The sequence below is a fragment of the Acinonyx jubatus genome, chromosome D1 (genome assembly GCF_027475565.1).
Source record: "Acinonyx jubatus isolate Ajub_Pintada_27869175 chromosome D1, VMU_Ajub_asm_v1.0, whole genome shotgun sequence".
Classification (NCBI taxonomy): Eukaryota; Metazoa; Chordata; class Mammalia; order Carnivora; family Felidae; genus Acinonyx; species Acinonyx jubatus.
Genome location: NC_069390.1, coordinates 3,400,459 through 3,419,621, shown reverse-complemented (window position 1 = coordinate 3,419,621; position 19,163 = coordinate 3,400,459). Strand labels below are relative to the sequence as shown.

At 56.5% G+C, this 19,163-nt stretch overlaps 1 protein-coding gene across 14 annotated transcripts in view; it reads left to right on the top strand.

Annotated features, from left to right (window-relative positions):
* ANO1 (anoctamin 1) overlaps nt 1-10,898 on the top strand; it is a 157,607-nt gene extending 146,709 nt beyond the window's left edge. For 13 of the 14 annotated variants that reach the window (XM_053202797.1, XM_053202801.1, XM_053202796.1 and 10 more), the window contains 4 exons: nt 1,062-1,114; nt 3,034-3,218; nt 7,457-7,562; nt 9,171-10,388. In XM_053202797.1, the coding sequence (XP_053058772.1) occupies nt 1,062-1,114; nt 3,034-3,218; nt 7,457-7,562; nt 9,171-9,413 (587 nt within the window). In that variant the 3' untranslated portion in view covers nt 9,414-10,388. Of the gene's footprint in view, nt 1-1,061; nt 1,115-3,033; nt 3,219-7,456; nt 7,563-9,170; nt 10,389-10,413 lie in introns of those variants that run through there. The other variant, XR_008290220.1, reaches the window with a different exon arrangement.
* Nucleotides 10,899-19,163: the final 8,265 nt, after the last annotated feature.

The window sequence follows — 19,163 nt, the reverse complement described above, 5'->3', positions numbered from 1 at the left end:
GAGTTGGGTCTGCGGCACGGAGCTCAGTGGCTGCGTCTGAGCCTGCGGCCTCCGCTTCTGGGCCCCGCAGGCCTGCACTCTTGCTGTCTTTGCAGACACCACGGGCCCAGGTGGCCCCCCAGCGCCCCCCGCGAGGGCAGAAATGCCCACGTGTAGCTCTCCCTGGCCATGCCTGCAGCGGTCTCCGCCCTGGGTGCAGGAACCCCACCCCGCCGTCCTCTTGCACAACAACAGGAGCACCAGACCTCTGTCCCCATCTCAGATGGGTCCGGGACAGGGAGGGACCACCGGGACTGGGCTCTGAGCCCACCAGCTGCCCATGACACGTGCCTGGCCCGATAGGGCCCCGCTAGGCTGGAGGAGGAGGGGGGCAGTCAGGGGCCCAAGGGGCAAGGCCGCCCGGGGCCCTCAGACAGGGCACTTCCTCCCCGGGCCCTGCTCCCCTCACCTCTGCTGGGGAGGCCGGCAGAGGAACATGCATTTGTCCGGTGCTGGGCGGGGCCCCCTCTGCTCAGCCGTGATTAGGTACAGGACAACCCCGGGCTGGCGGAAACCGGGGCTCCCGGACGGGAAGCGTCTCGCACCTCGCTGCTGTCACGTGAAACTCAGGTCGTGAGGCCGGCGTCGCCAGCCAGGGGCCCCGGTACTGCTCGTTGGCCCTGACACTACGTCTGGTCTGTCCCTAGACACAGTCCTAGGACCACAGCCGAACCTCCTAGGGCCACACCCGAACCTCGCGGGCTTGGACCCTTAGGGGCAGGAACCACACCCAAAGTGAGTCTTGTCTCTCTAGAAGGAAGGGCTTTATCCACGCCAGTTAGCAGTGTGAACAGGTTCACGGGAGAGGCAGCAGCTGATTTGAAGCACCTCTTTCAGAAGCTACAACTTGCAAATTACAAACAGCTCTGTCGTCAGCCAGGCCCGCCCGCCCCCCCCAGCCCAGAGCTCCAGAACATCTCCTCACCACCATGCATCACAGTGGGCCCACTGGCCGGCAAGCCCGAGTCACTGAGATCCGGGTGCAAGGGGGGGGTCTTGAAACCGCTGCTCTCCTCCCCCAGGAATCTGGTACAATATTCTCCGAGGTGTCGGGAAGCTGGCGGTCATCATCAACGTAAGTGACGCCGGGGACATCTGCCGAGTGGAGGCCCCGGCCGAGCTGACACGCGGCGGGGCACCCTTCGCAGGGAAGCTGGGTGGGGTCCCTGCCTCCGACTCCGGTGCAGCCCCAGCCTGGCGGAAGCATCTCCTGTCTAGACACGTCCCTTGGTCGTATTGAGGGGTTGGGACGAGCCGTGGATGGGAATGGCAAGTTCTTCTCGACCTTTTTCTATAACCGTGAGCCAAATTCTCCGTATGTCCACCCTGGCTCTTAAGTCCACTCTCTCCCCAGCGTCCTGAGAATATGACAGAGAGAGAAAGAGAGAGAGAAGACAGAAATGACTCCGTAGCAATCATTCTGTTCCTCTTTTAAAAACGTAGCTTTTCCCCTTTATATAAAACGCATGCCTATTCTTCAGAGGTTCCGGAAACGCAGAAACATGCAGATAAGGGGGCGAAGCCTGCCATCCCCCCACACCCCCACCCCCCCCACACACACACCTGGAGCTTGCAAAGCATTTTGTTTTCCCCACCAGATTCCTGCCCGGGCAGCCCTCCTCCCCAGAATCTCATCCACACCTTCCTGCCCCATGGTGCCACCCACCCTCCCGCCCTCTCCCGCCTCTGAGCCTACAGGTTAGAAGGGCAGTGGCCCCTCTGTCATGCCAACCAGCCCTCAGTCTCCCCTGCAGCCGCCCATCTAGGTCCACGTGACCGTGCTGGGGCCAGGACCGCCCTGGGCTGAGCTGTCCGGTGGTCCCTAACACATGCTTCTGCGCCCAAGGCTGAACCCCAGGCGTGCAAACCCCAGACAGCCTCACGGGTCCACCACCCTGGGACCCTCGGCCCTCCGCCTGCTGGCCTCACCTGAGCCCCCAGAAGCTGCCTGTTTGCACACAGGCGACTGCTCTCAGGAGTAGGCACAGCCTGGGGCCTGCACCATGCTGGGTCGGGGTCGGGGTCAGGGTCAGGGTCAGGGCGAGGCCTGGGGATCGGGCCCCCACAGCACAGGAAGTAAAGCTCAGTCCCGGAGAAGGGACCCTCAGAGTCCTCCGACACTGCTTTCCCTGCCGGTGGCCGCCCCCCTGCCCAGTCGAGGTTTTGAAACCCCTCGTTAAAGGGCCACAGCGGGCAGAGCGGGCACCCTGGACAGCGACAGCCCCTCATCCCGACCTGGGTGGCTGAGCACAGGGCTCTGAGGCGGAGGGTGGTGCTGGAACAGGGGACAGTCTCCCTGGGGCACAGGGGTGCTGTGAGCAGCTGGAAACATCTCATGGGAACAACCAACAGCAGTAGTAATGGCAGCTAACATTTATCGAGCATCTAGAATGTTCCAGGCCCTTCCAGGCTCTTTGCACACATCCACCCATTCACACACACGACCTTCAGGGCGGGGGCTGTCATGGCTCACCTTACGTGCGAGACAACAGAGGCACAGGGAGGTCAGGCGACTTGCCCACCACCACACAGCCAGAAAGAGGCCGGGCTGGACCTCACCTGAGGCTGTCAGGCTCCGGGGCCCTGCCCTGCCATTGGCACCACACGGTCTGCCCCCAGAGACAGCTCTGGAATACATGGCCATTTACAAAGACCTTTCTACTCCCACATTCCCTCTCAAGCGAGCCAGGAAGGCGAAGCACGCGGAGCACAGAGAGGTTAGGTGACCCACCCAAGGCCACACAGCCGGTGAGAGGCAGCATTTGTCCCCGGGCCGCCTTGCTCGGGGTGTCCTGTTCCCTGCCCCCAGGCCCTCCCCTTCGGCTGCCAGGGGGGCCTCCGGGAGTGCCTGGGACTCTCATTTCTTCGCTCAACACGCTGCTCACATGGCCAGCTCGTGGGCAGAGGGTCACATGGCCAGGCCCGCTCAGGGCGAGCCCCCCCCCCCCACAAACAGCCGGGGGCCTGCGCTCACCCCACTGTCCCCTGGCCCAGGCGTTCGTGATCTCCTTCACGTCTGACTTCATCCCTCGCCTGGTGTACCTGTACATGTACAGCCAGAACGGGACCATGCACGGCTTCGTCAACCACACCCTCTCCTCCTTCAACGTCAGTGACTTCCAGAACGGCACGGCCCCCAACGACCCCCTGGATCTGGGCTACGAGGTGCAGATCTGCAGGTACGGCTCTCAGCATCTCTCTTGGGGCGCTTCTGGGCAAACCCCAGTTCGAGTGAGGGCTCTTTCAGGGGCAAGCCCCAGAATGGTGGCACCAGGAGGGGCTTTATTGGTTCCTTTGGTCGTTGAGCAATTGCTTTCGTGTTTATTTAGTATTTTGAGAGAGAGAGAGAACGTGAGCAGGGGAGGGCCAGAGAGAGAGGGCCAGAGAGGATCCCAAGCAGGCCCTGCACTGTCAGTGCAGAACCGGATACGGAGCTCGGACTCATGAACTGTGAGATCATGACCGGAGGTGAAATCAAGAGTCAGACGTTTACCGACTGGGCCACCCAGGTGCCCCCTGTGAGCTCCTTTAAGAAGGCCAGGACAGCTTCAGGCATGGCTGGATCCAGGGGTCACAGCTTGCCATCCGGCCCCCCTCTGGCACTGCCTCCCAGCTTTGCCTTACTCCGTGGTGGTATTGTGTTCTGGCGGGCAGTGAAGACGCCCTCTCTGCTCAGCCAAGCCAGGGGCAGAACGTCTTTCTCAAGAGTCGGGGTTGAGTCTCGCTGGCCTGCCCATTCCTAAGTGAAGCACTGTGGCCAGAGGGTAGAGGCTAGACCTGGGTCACGTGCCAGGGTGTGGGGTCGTGGCTAGAGAATTGAGAAGCCCTAAGGAAGACTGGGCGCGCTGACTTGGAGAAGAAGTCATGGATGAGACGGCCAGACCTGGGGGGGCCCCCCATGGCCAGACACTGGGGGGTGTGCAAGGAGCACCCCAGGAAAGATGGAGACAGGATCCGGCATGGGGGGCAGAGCTGAGACCTGGCCATTCCCTGGGCCTCTTCCACGCCTGGGTTAGGGTCTGCGGACCCGGGAGCGGGTGGCACGGTCCCAGCTATCCAGGGACCTCGCTGCAGATCAGTGTAGAGGGGAGGCAGGTGAAGGGTGGAAGGTGGGGGGGGGGGGAGGTGGGGGTGGTAAGTGCAGGGCGGGGCAATGCGGACAAAAGCAGGGAGGAGGGAACCGGTGTGAGCTCGTCTGACTCAGCTGAGATTCAGAAACGCGAGACCTCAGAGGCCAAAAGCCCAGCCACGGAGCCCGCGCGGTAGAGCTCGGCGGGTCCTTGCCCCACTTTACACATAGTCCGATAGGCTCGTTCATACGTCTCCATCACCTTGACCGACTGAAGGGGAGTTGGGGCGGGGGTGGGGGGCGACTGCCAGGCTCCAGGGTACCGACGGCAGCAAGAAAAAACAGGCCCAGGAACTGGAAAACCAGCAGCACTGGGGCCTTTGGAGAAGGGAAGCAGGCCTGCCTGGCTTCGGGGCTCCGGAGGTCCTGTGGACAGCAGGCGCTCGCGGCTGGCCCTGCGTGACGACAGCCAGGGCGGGGACGGCAGCCGAAAGGAGCGAGTGAGAGCGAGGCCGGCCAGGTAGAGAAGGCGCGTAACACAGCCAGTCCCGCGACATAGCCCGGTTCCCAGAAGCCCACCCACCGACTCGCTTCGGCGGGCTCGGAACCGGGCACGGAAATCCCAGGAAAGGCCCGGAATGGTCTGCTGCCAGCTTCGGGGTGGTGACCTGGGGGGGGGGGGAATGGCGTGGGGGGCTGGAAGTGTGGGGAAGGGGGCCTCCGGCCCCCTGGGTTTCCTCTCCACCAGCGCCTCGTCTGTGTTGTCTGAAGGCTCCACGCTAAGCACACAGGCTTGACCCACGCTGCTAAGGGTCCGTTTTAGAGCAAGAATAATAACGAACAGAGAAGGCACGGAGATGTGCTCACGTTATCAGAAATTCCCTCTGAAATGTCAGCGTTGCCATTTACGAGGTTAGCCTCGGTCTTCCGGAACCGGGCGTTGGGTCCCAGACACTGGCTGAGGAAGCAGCTCTGTCCCATGCATCAGCCCAGGGTCCTGGCCACGTGGGGGAGGGGCCAGGACCCGTTTGTAAGTGTCTTGTTTCTTCCCCCATGGACTCAGAAGACCGCTCCGCTCCCTGGGATTCAGGCCCCAGCCAGGCCTTACCCCCCCCACCCCAACCCTTGGCCAAGACCCTGCACCGCGGGCCTGGGAGCTCCGGGCCTCTGCCAGCCGCACCCACGCACGCTGCCTCTCGCAGGAATTGGTGGCAGGGGGTGCGCCAGCCTGGGGCGGCGGGTGTGGAGAGACGCGGAGCAGCACTGAGAACTGTCATCACTGCTGGCTAACAGTTATCCCTGCACCAAGACAGGCACTGTCCCATCTGATCGTCACAGCCACCCCCAGACAGAGCGTTAGTATCCTCCCCATGGGGGCTGGCAGGCAGAGCTGGGAAGGGGAGAGTGAGACCGTCTCTGATAGAGGTCGGTGCAGACGGCAGCAGGTGGCATCGGGACAGGTCTGTAAGTGGGCTTTGAGGGATGCGTAGGAGTTTGCCAGGGGGCCCAAACATACTTTCCAGCACAGAAAGGAAAGGGAGGAGCAGGTGTGTGTGGCCTCTGACGCTGGAAGAACAGGGGCTGCCTGTTCCCATCAGAGAGCAGGTCGAGCGAGTCCTGTGTCACCGTGCAGCTGGCACCCAAGTGCGCGTTCCCCCGCCCGGTCCTGTCTCTGGGTTTGGCAGCTCAGTGCGGAGTGGTTCCTCAGAGACTCCCATCCAGCTCGCTCCAGAAATAAAGCTCCGTGGGTGAGGGGCCCTGTCTGTAGTGGGTTCCTGAGTGGCCACCCCTGAAACGGGGGCTGGAATGTAGTAGCTGTTCAATAAATGCTTCTAGTGTGACTGAGAAGATGGCAACTGAGGCCCAGAGGGGCCAGGCCGTTGCTCGGGAACACACAGCAAGGCGGTCACTGGTTCTGGATGCAGGCCAGGGCTGTGCCCGCAGAGCCAGGTGCTTACTCTTCTGGTCCCCTCCACTGGACCTCAGCTTTTCGGTGCCCAGCAGGTGCACCTACAGCCCGGGCCCCCGGAAACCGCCCCCACCACAGCTCTGATGGCTTTGGGGAAGCCTTTGCCATGCGTAGCACAGGGTCAGCGCCATTAAAGCCAACAGCACCCCCTGAAATTGGAGGGCCTGGGTGGAGGCGGGACCCTGGGTTGTCGTCCTCACCCCGCCTCCGCAGACTGGTCATCTGGGGACCTCTGAGAACGAGAGGGCGGGCCGGGCCCTCTGAAGCGGGGGGGGGGGGGGGCAGTGCGCGATGGCAGGGCAGTGACAGGCAGGCAGTGAGGACGGTGCTCCGTGGAACGAGGGTCAGTGGGGGAGAGGGTGTCCGCCCAGGCAGCGGGCAGCGTCTACACCTGGTAACCCAGGGAGGGGGATGGGCTGGTGTAACGTGGAGATAAGGAGGGGACAGCCAAGAAGCTTCAGCTGGAAGAGAGGAAGGAGGTGCCCCTGCGGTGCTGGGTCCCGTGGGGCCGGCAGGCAGGGGGACAGTTGACTGGCGGGTCCTGTCCCCACCAGTCACGTGTTTGACCTCATACTTGGGCTGCTTTCGGAGAATGTGTGTTGGTCTGTTTTCCAGCAGTCTCCTCAGTAGACAGGAGAGACTGGAGAGGTGGGTTTCAAACCTGGGGTTCATGGAACCCAGCGGGGGTCTTGTGGACGGTGGGCATTGGGCTGAGGTTGGGGGGCTCCAGGCTTGGGAAACCAGGCGCCCCCACTTGCTCTGTGTGACCCACTAGAGTCTCAGGTGAGATTCCTGTTAGGAAGAAGGGCTTTGCTGCCTTTAAAGGTCTGGAACCTCATGGGGCGCCCGGGGGGCTCCGTCGGTTCAGCGTCCGACTTCGGCTCAGGTCATGATCTCGAAGTTAGTGGGTTCGAGCCCCGCGTCGGGCTCTGTGCCGACAGCTCAGAGCCTGCAGCCTGCTTCGGATTCTGTGTCTCCCTCTCTCTCTGCCCCTCCCCTGCTCGCACTCTGTCTCTCTCTCTCTCAAAGATAAACAAACATTACAAAATAAAAAAGTTTGGAACCCCAGGACCGGATGGTCCCAGAGTCGCCTGCTGTGAGCTCATGGATGGGCCCGTGGGCCACGTTGCGGTGCCTGCGTTTTGCACAAAGCCCCTCGGGCCCTGCCCAGCCCTCGGGGGTCCAGGCCCCGCCCTCCAACACCGAGAGTGACCCACCCACCGTGTGAGCGGCTGGTCTGGAGCCTCTTCCTCCAGGGAGGGCCGCCCGCGGTGGTGGTGGCTGGAGAGGTGGCCGAGGCCTTCCTGAGGCCGCAGGGCGCCAGCCGGAATCCCGGTTCCTGCTCGAAGACCCACACTGATGCCCGGCCATCTCCACAGGTACAAGGACTACCGGGAGCCCCCGTGGTCGGAGCACAAGTATGACATCTCCAAGGACTTCTGGGCCGTGCTGGCAGCCCGGCTGGCCTTTGTCATTGTCTTCCAGGTGCGGAAGGTCCCCGTTTCCAGAAGGTTTGAGGACTGGGCACTGAGGAAGCACCGTGAGCCCAGGACAGGGTCGGAAGGCAGGAGCTGGCCAGCAATGGGGACGTTTAGAGGCCTGGGGAACTTACTCTGAGGCCCCCGAGGAAGGGACCTGAGGTCACCATAGCTCCATATAAGTGGCTTTTATTGAAGGAGACAGTCTCCCCTCTCGGCCTCTCACTGTCTCTGTGTATCAGGAGGCGTCCCCAGAGGACAGGACCAGTACAGGCAGGAGGCCAGTGGGTTCCCCGCTGACTGCAGACCCCAGCCAGGAGCCGGGGGACCCAGCCCCACCTGGTCTCTAGGGAGGAGACAGCTTAACTCCAAGGCCGAAGTGACTCCCAGTGGATGGGACCCCAGACTGGGGACCACACTGGTACACACAGCACCTGAGGTCCCAGAGATGGGGGAGCATCCTTAGCCACGTGGGCCCAGCCACGGTTCCATTCACGTGTGTCCCACTTGCATCTGGAATCCCAAGAACTGGGTTCAAGCCTCCGCTCTGCCTTTTACACACAATGCAGCTGCGGGCGGGACTTCTGCCCCCCCCCCCTTCCTTGAGGCTGTGCTGCCTCACCTGTCAGCTTTCCAGAACACTCTGCAATAGGAATAACTAGTGTCTGGGGCTGAGTTTACCAGAAGCAGAGCCTGAGACAAGGATTCTGTGCAAGTGGGTTACTGGAGGAAGCCTCCCAGGAGAGGGGAAGGGAGTGCAGCGGAGAGGGAGTCTCAGCGGGAGACAGCCTCACCTGGTCTCGCGAGAGCTCCAGAGCATGAGCCCCAGCATACGTGGGCCCACCTTGAGGCAAGAGAGCACCTTTTGTCCTCCGGTCTTGGCTGGTCATTGGCTGCAGGCCGTTCAGGCCGGGAAGAGGCAGACAGGAGGGGGCGGTTCCCTGGAGAGGAGGCAGGTGTGAGCGTCAGCAGCCAGCAGTGGCCGCAGCTGGGGGCTGGGGGCACCACCCAGGAAAGGCAAGAGGGTGAGGGAGGGCGCCAGCACCATCCACAAGGTGTCTAACTCAGCCGGATGTGCTGACAAACGATCACTGGACAAGAGTTTTAAAAACAGATTTCGGTTTTTCTGTAAAAGCCCATCACTTGCTTTCTGCGCACCAGAAACTTCCCCAGGGAGGGAGCGGACTTTTCGGGTAGCCCTGGGAGGCCTTGCGAGGTGAAGAAGGGGCTGTGGAATCATCAGAGACTTGGTTCCATCCCCTTTTGTCCTCTATCTATTTTACCTACTCTCCTTAAAGCCTGACGCTCGTTATAGGCCGATCGTATCCTTTCTTGAGCTTCCCAGCCCCGCGAGTCAGAACCACTCAGAAACTTGCTGTGTACTGAGCTCAGGTCCCTTATAGGCGTCAGCCACCATTCCCGGATGGCCCTCTGGCTGGTTTCCTGCCTCGTTTATACCTTGTGGGAAACCGAGGCCCGGGGAGCCCAAAGTATGTGTCTGAGGTGGGCTGGGACCGGCGGGGTGGGCGCAGGTGGAGGCGGGGGCGGTGGAGGGGGGGCGGGGTGCAGGCGGGGGCCCTCCTCCCCACCCCCCACACACCGACTGTCCTTGCAGAACCTGGTCATGTTCATGAGTGACTTTGTGGACTGGGTCATCCCAGACATCCCCAAGGACATCAGCCAGCAGATCCACAAGGAGAAGGTCCTCATGGTGGAGCTGTTCATGAGGGAGGAGCAGGGCAAGCAGCGGCTGCTGGGCACGTGGATGGAGAAGGACCGGAAGAAGGAAGAGCCCTGCAACAGTCACGGCCCCAAAGCCGGCCTGGACAGCCCCGAGTACCCCGGGGGCGCCCTGTAGCTGCCCCTGGCCTCCAGGCCGCCGGGCCCCCTCCGCCGGCCCCCGGGGCTCCTGTGTTCGCCGAGAACCTGGAAGCCCACCTTCTGATAGGACAACCTCTTCCTGTCTTCTTTTTCTGTTTTTTTTTTCCTCCTCGGTTTTGCACAAAACTGTTACGCAGGGAATTTTTTTTATCTTTAGTATTCAAGGATAATCAAAATGATCGCTGGGGATAGGGTGATAACACGCGGGAATGCGGGCGCTTTGCAGAAACACTTCTTGGGGACCGTGGGTTTCCTTTGCAGCGGAACGTGAGCAGAGGCCTCCAGAAAGCGTCTTTTCTAACCCCGCCTGATGCCTTTAGAGAGACGAAAAGGTGTCCCAAAGCATCGGGGCAAACACCGTGCGGTACTGGAGGGACAATGGAAAAATGAGGTTGACACCAGTCCCAGAAGGCATCACCTGCCTCCGGGTCAGAAAAGTCCGACGGCTTTTCATCTTCTGTTTCCGGTTAGTTCAGAAACCGAGTCACTGTGGCCAGAAAGAGGTGCCTGTGAGTTTAGAATTTGCTCTTGGAGCACAGCAGGGCTCGGGTGTCCCCGAGGAAGCAGGTGACCCGCACCTCCGGGGTCCCCACCCCCACCGCCAGCCACACACCTGCCCCGCCACCACGAGCCGAGTTCGTCCTCTTGGTGGGACAGAAAGAAAGCGAAAAGAAAAGAGAACCGGGTCGACAGGAAAATGAGCAGAGAGAGAGGACCTCGGAGGCATTTCTAAAGACGGCTTCAGGTCTCAAGAAGTCTTAAGGCATCAGGAAAACATTCGCAGCTTTAGAATATTTATTGGGTTTTTAATCAATTCTATGGTGGATGTGAGGGTTTTTTTCTGTAGCTCAAACGTGGAAGGAGTTTATTAGTTAACCAGATATCATTGAGAGGAATTTAAAATACTGTTACTACCAAAGATTTGTATTAATAAAGCCTTCTATTTTGGTAACACTTCTCTATATTTTTACTTACAGGAATGTTACTGTTGGACAGTTACCACTTTAACGCTTGTAAAAACAAGTCTCCTAGATGACATGAGCACTCTAAATTTGCAGCAATTACCCTAACCAATTACCTGAAGTTTCTCAAGCACCGAGAGAAACACAGGAAATGCTTCACCAAAGAAACGGAAGAAAACGTAAAAGTGTTTGTCTCGAACATGCGGTTGGGTGTGATATGATTCCCTTAAGTCGCCAACTGTGATCGAAGTCCGTAGGTGCCATAGATTTTCGCTATTTGCTAAGCTCGTGCGGTCTGATGCTTCTGTTTTCTCTTGTACAGTGAGTAGCTTGAAATGGGGATTTTGTATATAAACATTGTATTAAAAATTAGGTGATTACCAAAAATCCTTTAATGGAAACCACTTTTTTTAAAAAAAAAAGAGCGTGTACACAAATCCGCAGAGGATCGCGGCTGAAGGTTCACTCAACTAAATAAATTTGGATACACGACCACTTAACTTCAGTTGAGCGCTGTCCGTGCGGCCCCTCGCCCCAGGAAGCCGGGCGGCTGTCCTCGGAGCCCCCAGGTCGAGCTACACATTTGGGAGGGATCATAGGCATCCATTTCCTCCCGTGTCAGACACGTGGATTGTTCTAGATGTTCCTGGGACTCCCTCGCCCTGTAAGAGCGTGTGTGCACGTGTGTGGTTTTGCATGTGCTCGTGTCTGCCTGTGCACACGTGTGCATGTGTGTTGATGTTTGGGCGGTGTGCACACGTGTGTGCCTCTGTGTGTGTGTGTGTGTGTGTGCACCTGCGTTTATGTTGGGATGGGAGTCGTGGTCACGCCTTTCCAGCAGCCTCTTCCGCCATCGCGATCCTCAAGTTCCCACCCCCGGTCCCGCCAACCCAACACAGTACTGAGGATTCCATGGACCTAAAGTGTCCCCAACCCTTTCGGGGACCCACCTAGGATTGCCGGTGTTTTCACTGGGGCCCGTCTGCACACTTTTTAAAACTACCACCTAGAAACACAACCATTTCACGAAGGAAAGGTATTTTTTCACACCCAAGGCCAGCAAAGCCACACAGCCCTGCTGGCCGAGGACCTTCCTTCCGCCTCACGTGCGTCCGGCACCAGGGAGGGCTTTGAGCGCCCCCTAGTGCTCACGTTCCTGCATCCCCAAGAACATCAGCGAAGCACAAGCTCAATGCCCTGAGCATCCTTCTCAAGCTCTGGAACCGCTTCCTTAGTCTAGACATGAAGGCAACGTCCGGGGACAGCATCGCAAGGACGATGAGGGCTCCTGGTAGGATCTTTAGCCCCGTTTGTCAAATGAAGAAACCGCCTCAGAGTGGGCAAGTGACTGGCCCGAGGTCACAGGGCTCCTTAGCACCTAAGCCGAGACTGGCGCCCGGACCTTGTAGATATTCATTCGTGCAGGGTTCAAGCAGACAGCAGTGGACAAAGCAGACCAGTCCTCCCCCCAGGCTATGACTTCTTACAGAAAGTGTGAGATGCTTAACCAGAAAATGGAACCCAGAACCAGATAGTTTCAGAGGAAGAAAGAGACACTGGTGAAACAGAACAGAGTGTGACACGGTTGGTCCGGGAGGCCCCTGGAGGCCTGAGTAACAAGGAGGCAGCAGGACAGTTCAGGTAGCAGAAGGGCAGTGCAAAGGCCCGGAGGCAGCAGGGTGCGGACCGCTGGCTTGAGGGGAGGGGCGGGGCGGGGCAGGGGAGGAGGCAGGAGACAGGGTAGGGGAGGTAGCCACAAGCGACTCACACAGGGCTCCCAGGCGACCCAAGGACCTGGAGCCTGGCGGTAAAAGCCACCGCAGGGGCTGGGTGGTGTTAACCAGCCCAGAGATGGGATCTGATGCACATTTTGAGGTCTTTGCATTTGTCAGGTGAAGTCTGCAGTGGGATGGGAAGCCAAAGAGAGGTGTTCCAGAGATCCAGGAGGGCGATGGTAGGGTTTGGATGGGGTCGGTAGAGATGGGTGGAGGAAAACCGAGAGATGATGCCACAGAGACCCGACTTCTGGCCTTGGAAGAGATCAGCCCGTCAGCCGGCACTGTTATCTCAGCAACAATGGGGCCCAGAGAGGGTCAGGGCTCCGCTGCAGTCACACAGCAAGGTAGCGACACAGCCGTCTCTCGAACCCAGGCCCTGTGACCCCCAACGCTGAATGTTGTCTGCTACTGGTCCCGGAGTGGCGTGCCCACCCACAGCAGGAGAGTGATGGGCAACGGCCCGCAGAGGCCTGAGGTCTGGGGCGGGGAGGGCACTCGTGCTGGCACCTGCTTTGGGGGCTCTGCTCTCCCCCCCCCCCCAAACAGGCGGAGGCCGCCGTGAGCTACATCCAGCCCGATACAATATCCGTTTGGCAGGTTCAGCGTTTGCTCATTTTTGTAGTTGATTTAATATGCAAAAAGCAAGTAAACCTACATAAAAACCCAGATTTGCATGTTCTCCTGAAAATTCTCGAGCCATCTGACAACACAGCCCTATTTTGCAGCCTGTCACTTCCTCCCAGATGACCGGAGCCCCTGGTGGCTGCTGTGCTTTAGATGGTGCATGCACCCTGCAGTCTCCGCAGCCCCCCTCCCGCCCCCCCAAGTGTGCCTGCCCACTGACTAAGCACACAGCTGTGACGGTGGTTCCGAAGGCCACTGGGGCCAGGCCCAGTCCTGGGATCCCCGACCAGCCGTGAGATTCCCTGGAACAGAGCTTGGCCGGGGTGTGTGCCTGGGACAGGGGTGTCGCCAGCCCAAGACTGGATTCAGAGCCCCTGCTCCGGGGCACCCACTTCCCCACCACCCCCACACATTCATATGTGACAGGTCCCCAGGAGTCATTTATGTGCCCCTTAAAATAACCCCCTACCACAGATGGCGTGTGTCCCCTACTCAGGCAACACTCATTTACTTGTCCATGTTTTGTAAGAGCCACGGCTAAGTGAAGAAGCGTGAGCTCTTGTCAGAAAACAGGCCAGTAAGGGGAAGTGGTGCAGTGCCAGGCGCAGAGGAGGCACCAGAAAGTGTTGAATGAATGAATGAGTGAGTGAGGGATGGACGGACAGATGGATGGATGGATGGAAGGAAGGATAGAAGGATGGATGGATGGATAGATGGATAAACAGAGAGGTGGGTGGTTAGACGGAATGATGGCTATTTGACGCATGGGTAGATGGATGGAGAAAGCAACAGACTGACAACTGGGCCTTTCTGCCTTTGGGCTGCATGGACCTTGGAGTCCAGCTGGCAGACGCATTGGTGGAGGAGGTAAGGGAGTGCCTTCTGGACCACAGGTATGTCCACAGCAAGCAGCCCATTCACTGCTCCTCACACAGCTTTTAGCCGAAGAGTGTGTGGCACCAGAAGCACTGACCCGGACCAGCCCAGGGATTCAGCCTGGCTTGCTCAGACGGGCTGGCGTCTGCTGCCCCTGCCAGGAGCCGGCCAGGATGCACCCCTGGGGAAAAGGCAACCTTGTAGACGCTGAGGTCTAATTTCCTCTGCTCTGCTAAGTAATCGATCTGCTGTGTCCCATTCTCAACCCCCTTTCTTTCGTCCCCTGCTTCTACGCCCTCCTGGCTCTCCCCCTACATTTTTACTGAAGGATGACGCACAGAAAACCGTTCAGCTTACATGTGCGATCAACTTCCACAGAAAACACACACGCCTGTAGCCAGGATGCTCCCTTCTGGTCCCCGGTCTTTACCCAGCGGTGAGCGGACCTGACCTGCGGTCCTGGCTTCCGGCCCCAGGGAGGCCTGCCTCGTTCCGCTTGTTGGTGGCTGCTGCCCTCTGCTGGCTGCCTGTGGGGGCTGCACTGGGGGCAGCGAAGCCTGTTAAATTATCACAAACTTCATGGCTTCAAACAACACAAATGTAATCAAGTTCTTGGTTTCTCTTTCTGTTGCTTCATTATGGATGTATAGAAACGCAACAGATTTCTGTACGCGGATCTCATATCTCGCGACTTTGCTGAATTCATGTATCAGTTCTAGCAGCTTTTTGGTGGAGTCTTTTCAGGTTTTCTATGCAGAGTATCGGAAAGTGAAAGTCTGACTTCTTCTTTGCCAAATTGGACGCCTTTTATTTCATTTTGTCGTCTGCTGATGCGAGGACTTCCAACACCATGTTAAACAACAGTGATGAGAGTGGACATCCCTGTCATGTTCTTGGTCTCAGGGAGAAAGAAATCGATCCCATTGACAATGGTACAAAGAACCACAAGATTCCTAGGAATAAACCTAACCAAAGATGTAAAAGATCTGTAAGCTGAAAACTACAGAAAACTTATGAAAGAAATTGAAGAAGACACAAAGAAATGGAAAAACATTCCACGCTCATTGATTGGAAAAACAAATATTGTTAAAATGTCATTATTACCCAAAGCAATCTACACATTCAATGCAATCCCTATCAAAATAACAGCATTCTTCACAGAGCTAGAACAAATAATTCCAAACTTTCTATGGAACCAGAAAAGACCCTGAATAGCCGAAGCAATGTTAAAAAAGAAAGCCAAAGCTGGAGGCATCACAATCCCAGACTTTAGCCCCTACTACAAAGCCGTACTCATCAAGACAGTATGGTACTGGCACAAGAACAGACACATAGACCAATGGAATAGGATAGAGAACCCGGAATTGGACCCACAAATGTGTGGCCAACCAATCTTTGACAAAGCAGGAAAGAGCATCCAGTGGCATAAAGACAGTCTCTTCAGCAAGTGGTGCTGGGAAAACTGGACGGCGACATACATAATAATGAGCCTGGACCACTTTCTTACAGCAGACACAAAATAAACTCAAAATGGATGAAAGACCTAAATGTAAGACAGGAAGCCATCAGAACCCCAGAGAAGAAAACAGGCAACAACCTCTTTGACCTCAGCTGCCGCAATTTCTTGCTTGACACGTCTCCAAAGGCAAGGGAAATAAAAGCAAAAACGAACTGTTGGGACCTCATCAAGATAAAAAGCTTCCGCACTGCAAAGGAAGCAATCAACAAAACTAAAAGGCAACCAACAGAATGGGAGAAGATATTTGCAAACGACATATCGGATAAAGGGTTAGTATCCAAAACCTGTAAAGAACTTACCAAACTTAACACCCAAAAACCAAACAATCCAGGGAAGAAATGGGCAAAAGACATGAATAGACACTTTTCCAAAGAAGACATCCAGATGGCCAACAGACACGTGAAAAGATGCTCAACGTCACTCCTCATCAGAGAAATACAAATCAAAACCACACTGAGATACCACCTCACGCTGGTCACAGTGGCTAAACTGAACAAATCTGGAGATGCTGGAGAGGATGCGGAGAAACGGGAACCCTCTTGCACTGTTGGTGAGAATGCAAACTGGTGCAGCCGCTCTGGAAAGCAGTGTGGAGGTTCCTCAAAAAATTAAAAATAGATCTGCCCTATGACCCGGGAATAGCACTGCTAGGACTTTACCCAAGGGATACAGGAGGGCTGATGCACGGGGGCACTTGTACCCCAATGTTTATAGCAGCACTTTCAACAACAGCCAAATTATGGAAAGAACCTAATTCTCCATCAAGTGATGAATGGATAAAGAGATCGTGGTTTATATACACAATGGAATACTACGTGGCAACGAGAAAGAATGAAATCTGGCCATTTGCAGCAACGTGGATGGAACTGGAGGGTATTATGCTAAGTGGAATAAGTCAGGCAGAGAAAGACGATATATGTTTTCACTAATACGTGGAACTTGAGAAACTTAATGGCGCACCATGCGGGAAGGGAAGGGGAAAAAACAGTTTCAAACAGAGAGGGAGGCAAACCATTAGAGACTTTTAAATACAGAGAACAAACTGAGGGTTGATGGGAGGGCCGGGGGGAGGGGAAAATGGGACATGGGCATAAACAATGAATCATGGGAATCTACCCCCAAAGCCAAGAGCACACTGTCCACACTGTATATTAGCTAACTTGACAATAAATTTAAAAACACACACACGCGCAAATATATTATCTTACAGTTCCATGGGTGAAATGTCTGACACAGGCCTCACGGGCTCTCCGCTTTCCACCATCTTCAAGGACTAGGTCCCTGGGAAAATCCAGAATCATCTCCCCATCTCAGAAGCTGAATCTTCACCACATATTCTGCCATATATTCTGTGTCTTCCCCATAAACTAACTTATTCACAATCCGGGAATTAGAATGTGGACATCTTATGGGCCATTCTATAGCCTAGCACATACCCCTTCCCATCAGGAAGGGATCTTTTTCTTTGGAAAAGACTAACTACCCCCAAGCAAAGCCCAGAGCCCCTGGATGTTTGAGAAAAGGCTTCCACACAACTGAGAGAGACCAAAACAAACAGAAAAAGTACCCAGGGGAAACCAAAATGATACAAGGAGAAAAGAAAGGAAATTCTTCTGCTCATCGTCCTCACCAAGACGAGTTTGCCTCCCTGAAACCAGCAAATGCTTTTTTCTTGTTCTAAAAAGACACAACGCTAAGCGAAACAAAATATGTGAAACGGACTTGACCAAAATTTAAAAGTTTTGTGCATCAAAGAACACAATCCACAGAGTATCCACCTACAGGAGAAAACATTTGCAAATTGTATTTTTTCATTTTAAAAAATTGTTTTAATGTTTATTTTTGAGAGAGAGAGAGAGAGAGAGAGAGAGAGAGAGAGACAGAGGTAGAGAGAGAGGGGGACACAGAATCCGAGGCAGGCTCCAGGCTCCGAGCGGTCAGCACAGAGCCCGACGCGGGGCTCGAACTCATGAACCGTGAGATCATGACCTGAGCCGAAGTCAGATGTTTAACCGACTGAGCCACCCAGGTACCCCTCATTTTTTTCATTTTTTAAGTTTATTTATTTATTTTGAGAGGAAGAGAGTGAGCATAAGTAGGGAAGGGGCAGAGAGAACGAGAGACAGAATCCGAGCAGTCTCCGCACCATCAGCGCAGAGCCCAAAGCGAGGCTCCAATTCACAAGCCATGAGTACATGACATGAACTGCAATCAAGAGTTGGACGCCCGACTGACTGCATAACCGAGGCGCCCCGCAAATCGTATTTCTGATAAGGGATTCATATCCGGAATATATAAAGACTCTCCTCAACCTGAACAACAAAAACACAAGCAACCCAATGAAAAACGGGCAAAACACTCGAACAGACGTTTCTCAAGAGAGGATACACGAATGGCCAATGGCACATGGACAGAGGCTCAGCATCAAGAGTCGTCAGGGAAATGCAAATTAAAACCCCAGTGAGATACCTTCTCACACCCGGTAGGATGGCGATTATCCAAAAAGCAGAAAACAGTCAGTGAGCAAGAATGTGCAGAGGCCGAACCCTCAGGCACTGCTGGCACGAATGCAAAATGGTGCAGCCGCTGTGCAGAACAGCATGGTTGTTTCTCAGAAACTTAAAAATAGAATTACCATATGACCCAGCAGATGCACTTCTAGGTATATGCACAAAAGAATTGGAGTCAGGGACTCAAAAAGATATTTGTACATCCATGTGCACCTGTGGCCTCGTGGGGAGTCCCCTCTGATCAGCTGACGGGGGAGAGGAGCCCCGGGCCTGGTTAACACACGGCTCTGCCCCCTGCATAGATGCAGACCGCTGCCCCTCTGCAGCTCCTCGCTGGACACCCCTGAAGGGCCCGGGGAAGGGACATCCTCCCGGGGCGCAGAACCGTGGGCAGCACACCCGGCCGTGCCCTCTGCCCGGAAGGAGAAGGGCCGGATGTGAGGTTACGCACCGATTCATGGGCCGTGGCCAGTCTGGCTGGACGGTCAGGGACTTGGAAGGACCATGACTGGGAAACTGATAACAAAGGAATTTGGGGAGGAGGCATGTGGCTAGCCACATCTGTGGATATTTGTGCCCCGAGTGAATGCCCACCGAAGCGGGAGCTCGGCAGAGGGTTTCACAATCAGGTGGGTAGGATGACCCACTCCGTGGATGCCAGCCAGCCCTGCCATCGCCCACTGAGCTGTGAACAAAGGGGCTGTGGTGGCAGAGAGGGAGGTGATGCGTGGCTCAGCATCATGGACTTCACCCGCCAAAGCCGACTGGCTCTGATCACCAGTGCATGTCCAGTGTGCCAGCGGCCGAGACCCACACGGAGCCCTCACGCGGCACCATTCCCGGGGCGACTGGCCAGCTACCTGCCGGCAGGTGGATTGCACCTCACAGCTTCCGTCACGGAAAGGGCAGGGCTGTCCCTACTGGAAGAGACACTCTTTCGGGACACAGATTTGCCTTCTGTGTACGCTGTGTTCCACCCAAATGACATCGTGGACTTCCAGGATGCCTCATCCGCCCTCGTGGTGTTCCGCCAGCAGAGCTTTGACCCAGAAACTCGCTCCACCGCAAACGAAGTGTGGCCTTGGGTCCACGCTCACATGGTGGGTCTCGCCACGACTCCCGCCAACTGTAGCAGCTACCATGACAGAACAGTGGCTCCATTACAGCCCCGGTGAGGTGGCAATGCCCGCCAGGGCCGGGACAGGCTTCTCTCGAAGGCCGTGCGTGCTCTGAGTCAGTGTCCAGCATGCGGGGCCGTGTCTCCCAGGGCCAGGATTCACGGGCCCAGGAATCAAGGGGTGGAAACGGCAGGGGCCCCACTCACTACCAGGGACCCACTGGCAAAATGTTTGCGTCCCGTCCCCACGACCTTATGCTCACTGCCTAAGGTCTTAGCCGCAGAGGGATGTCTTCCATCAGAAGACACAACAATGGTTCCACTGGACTGGCCGCTCAGAC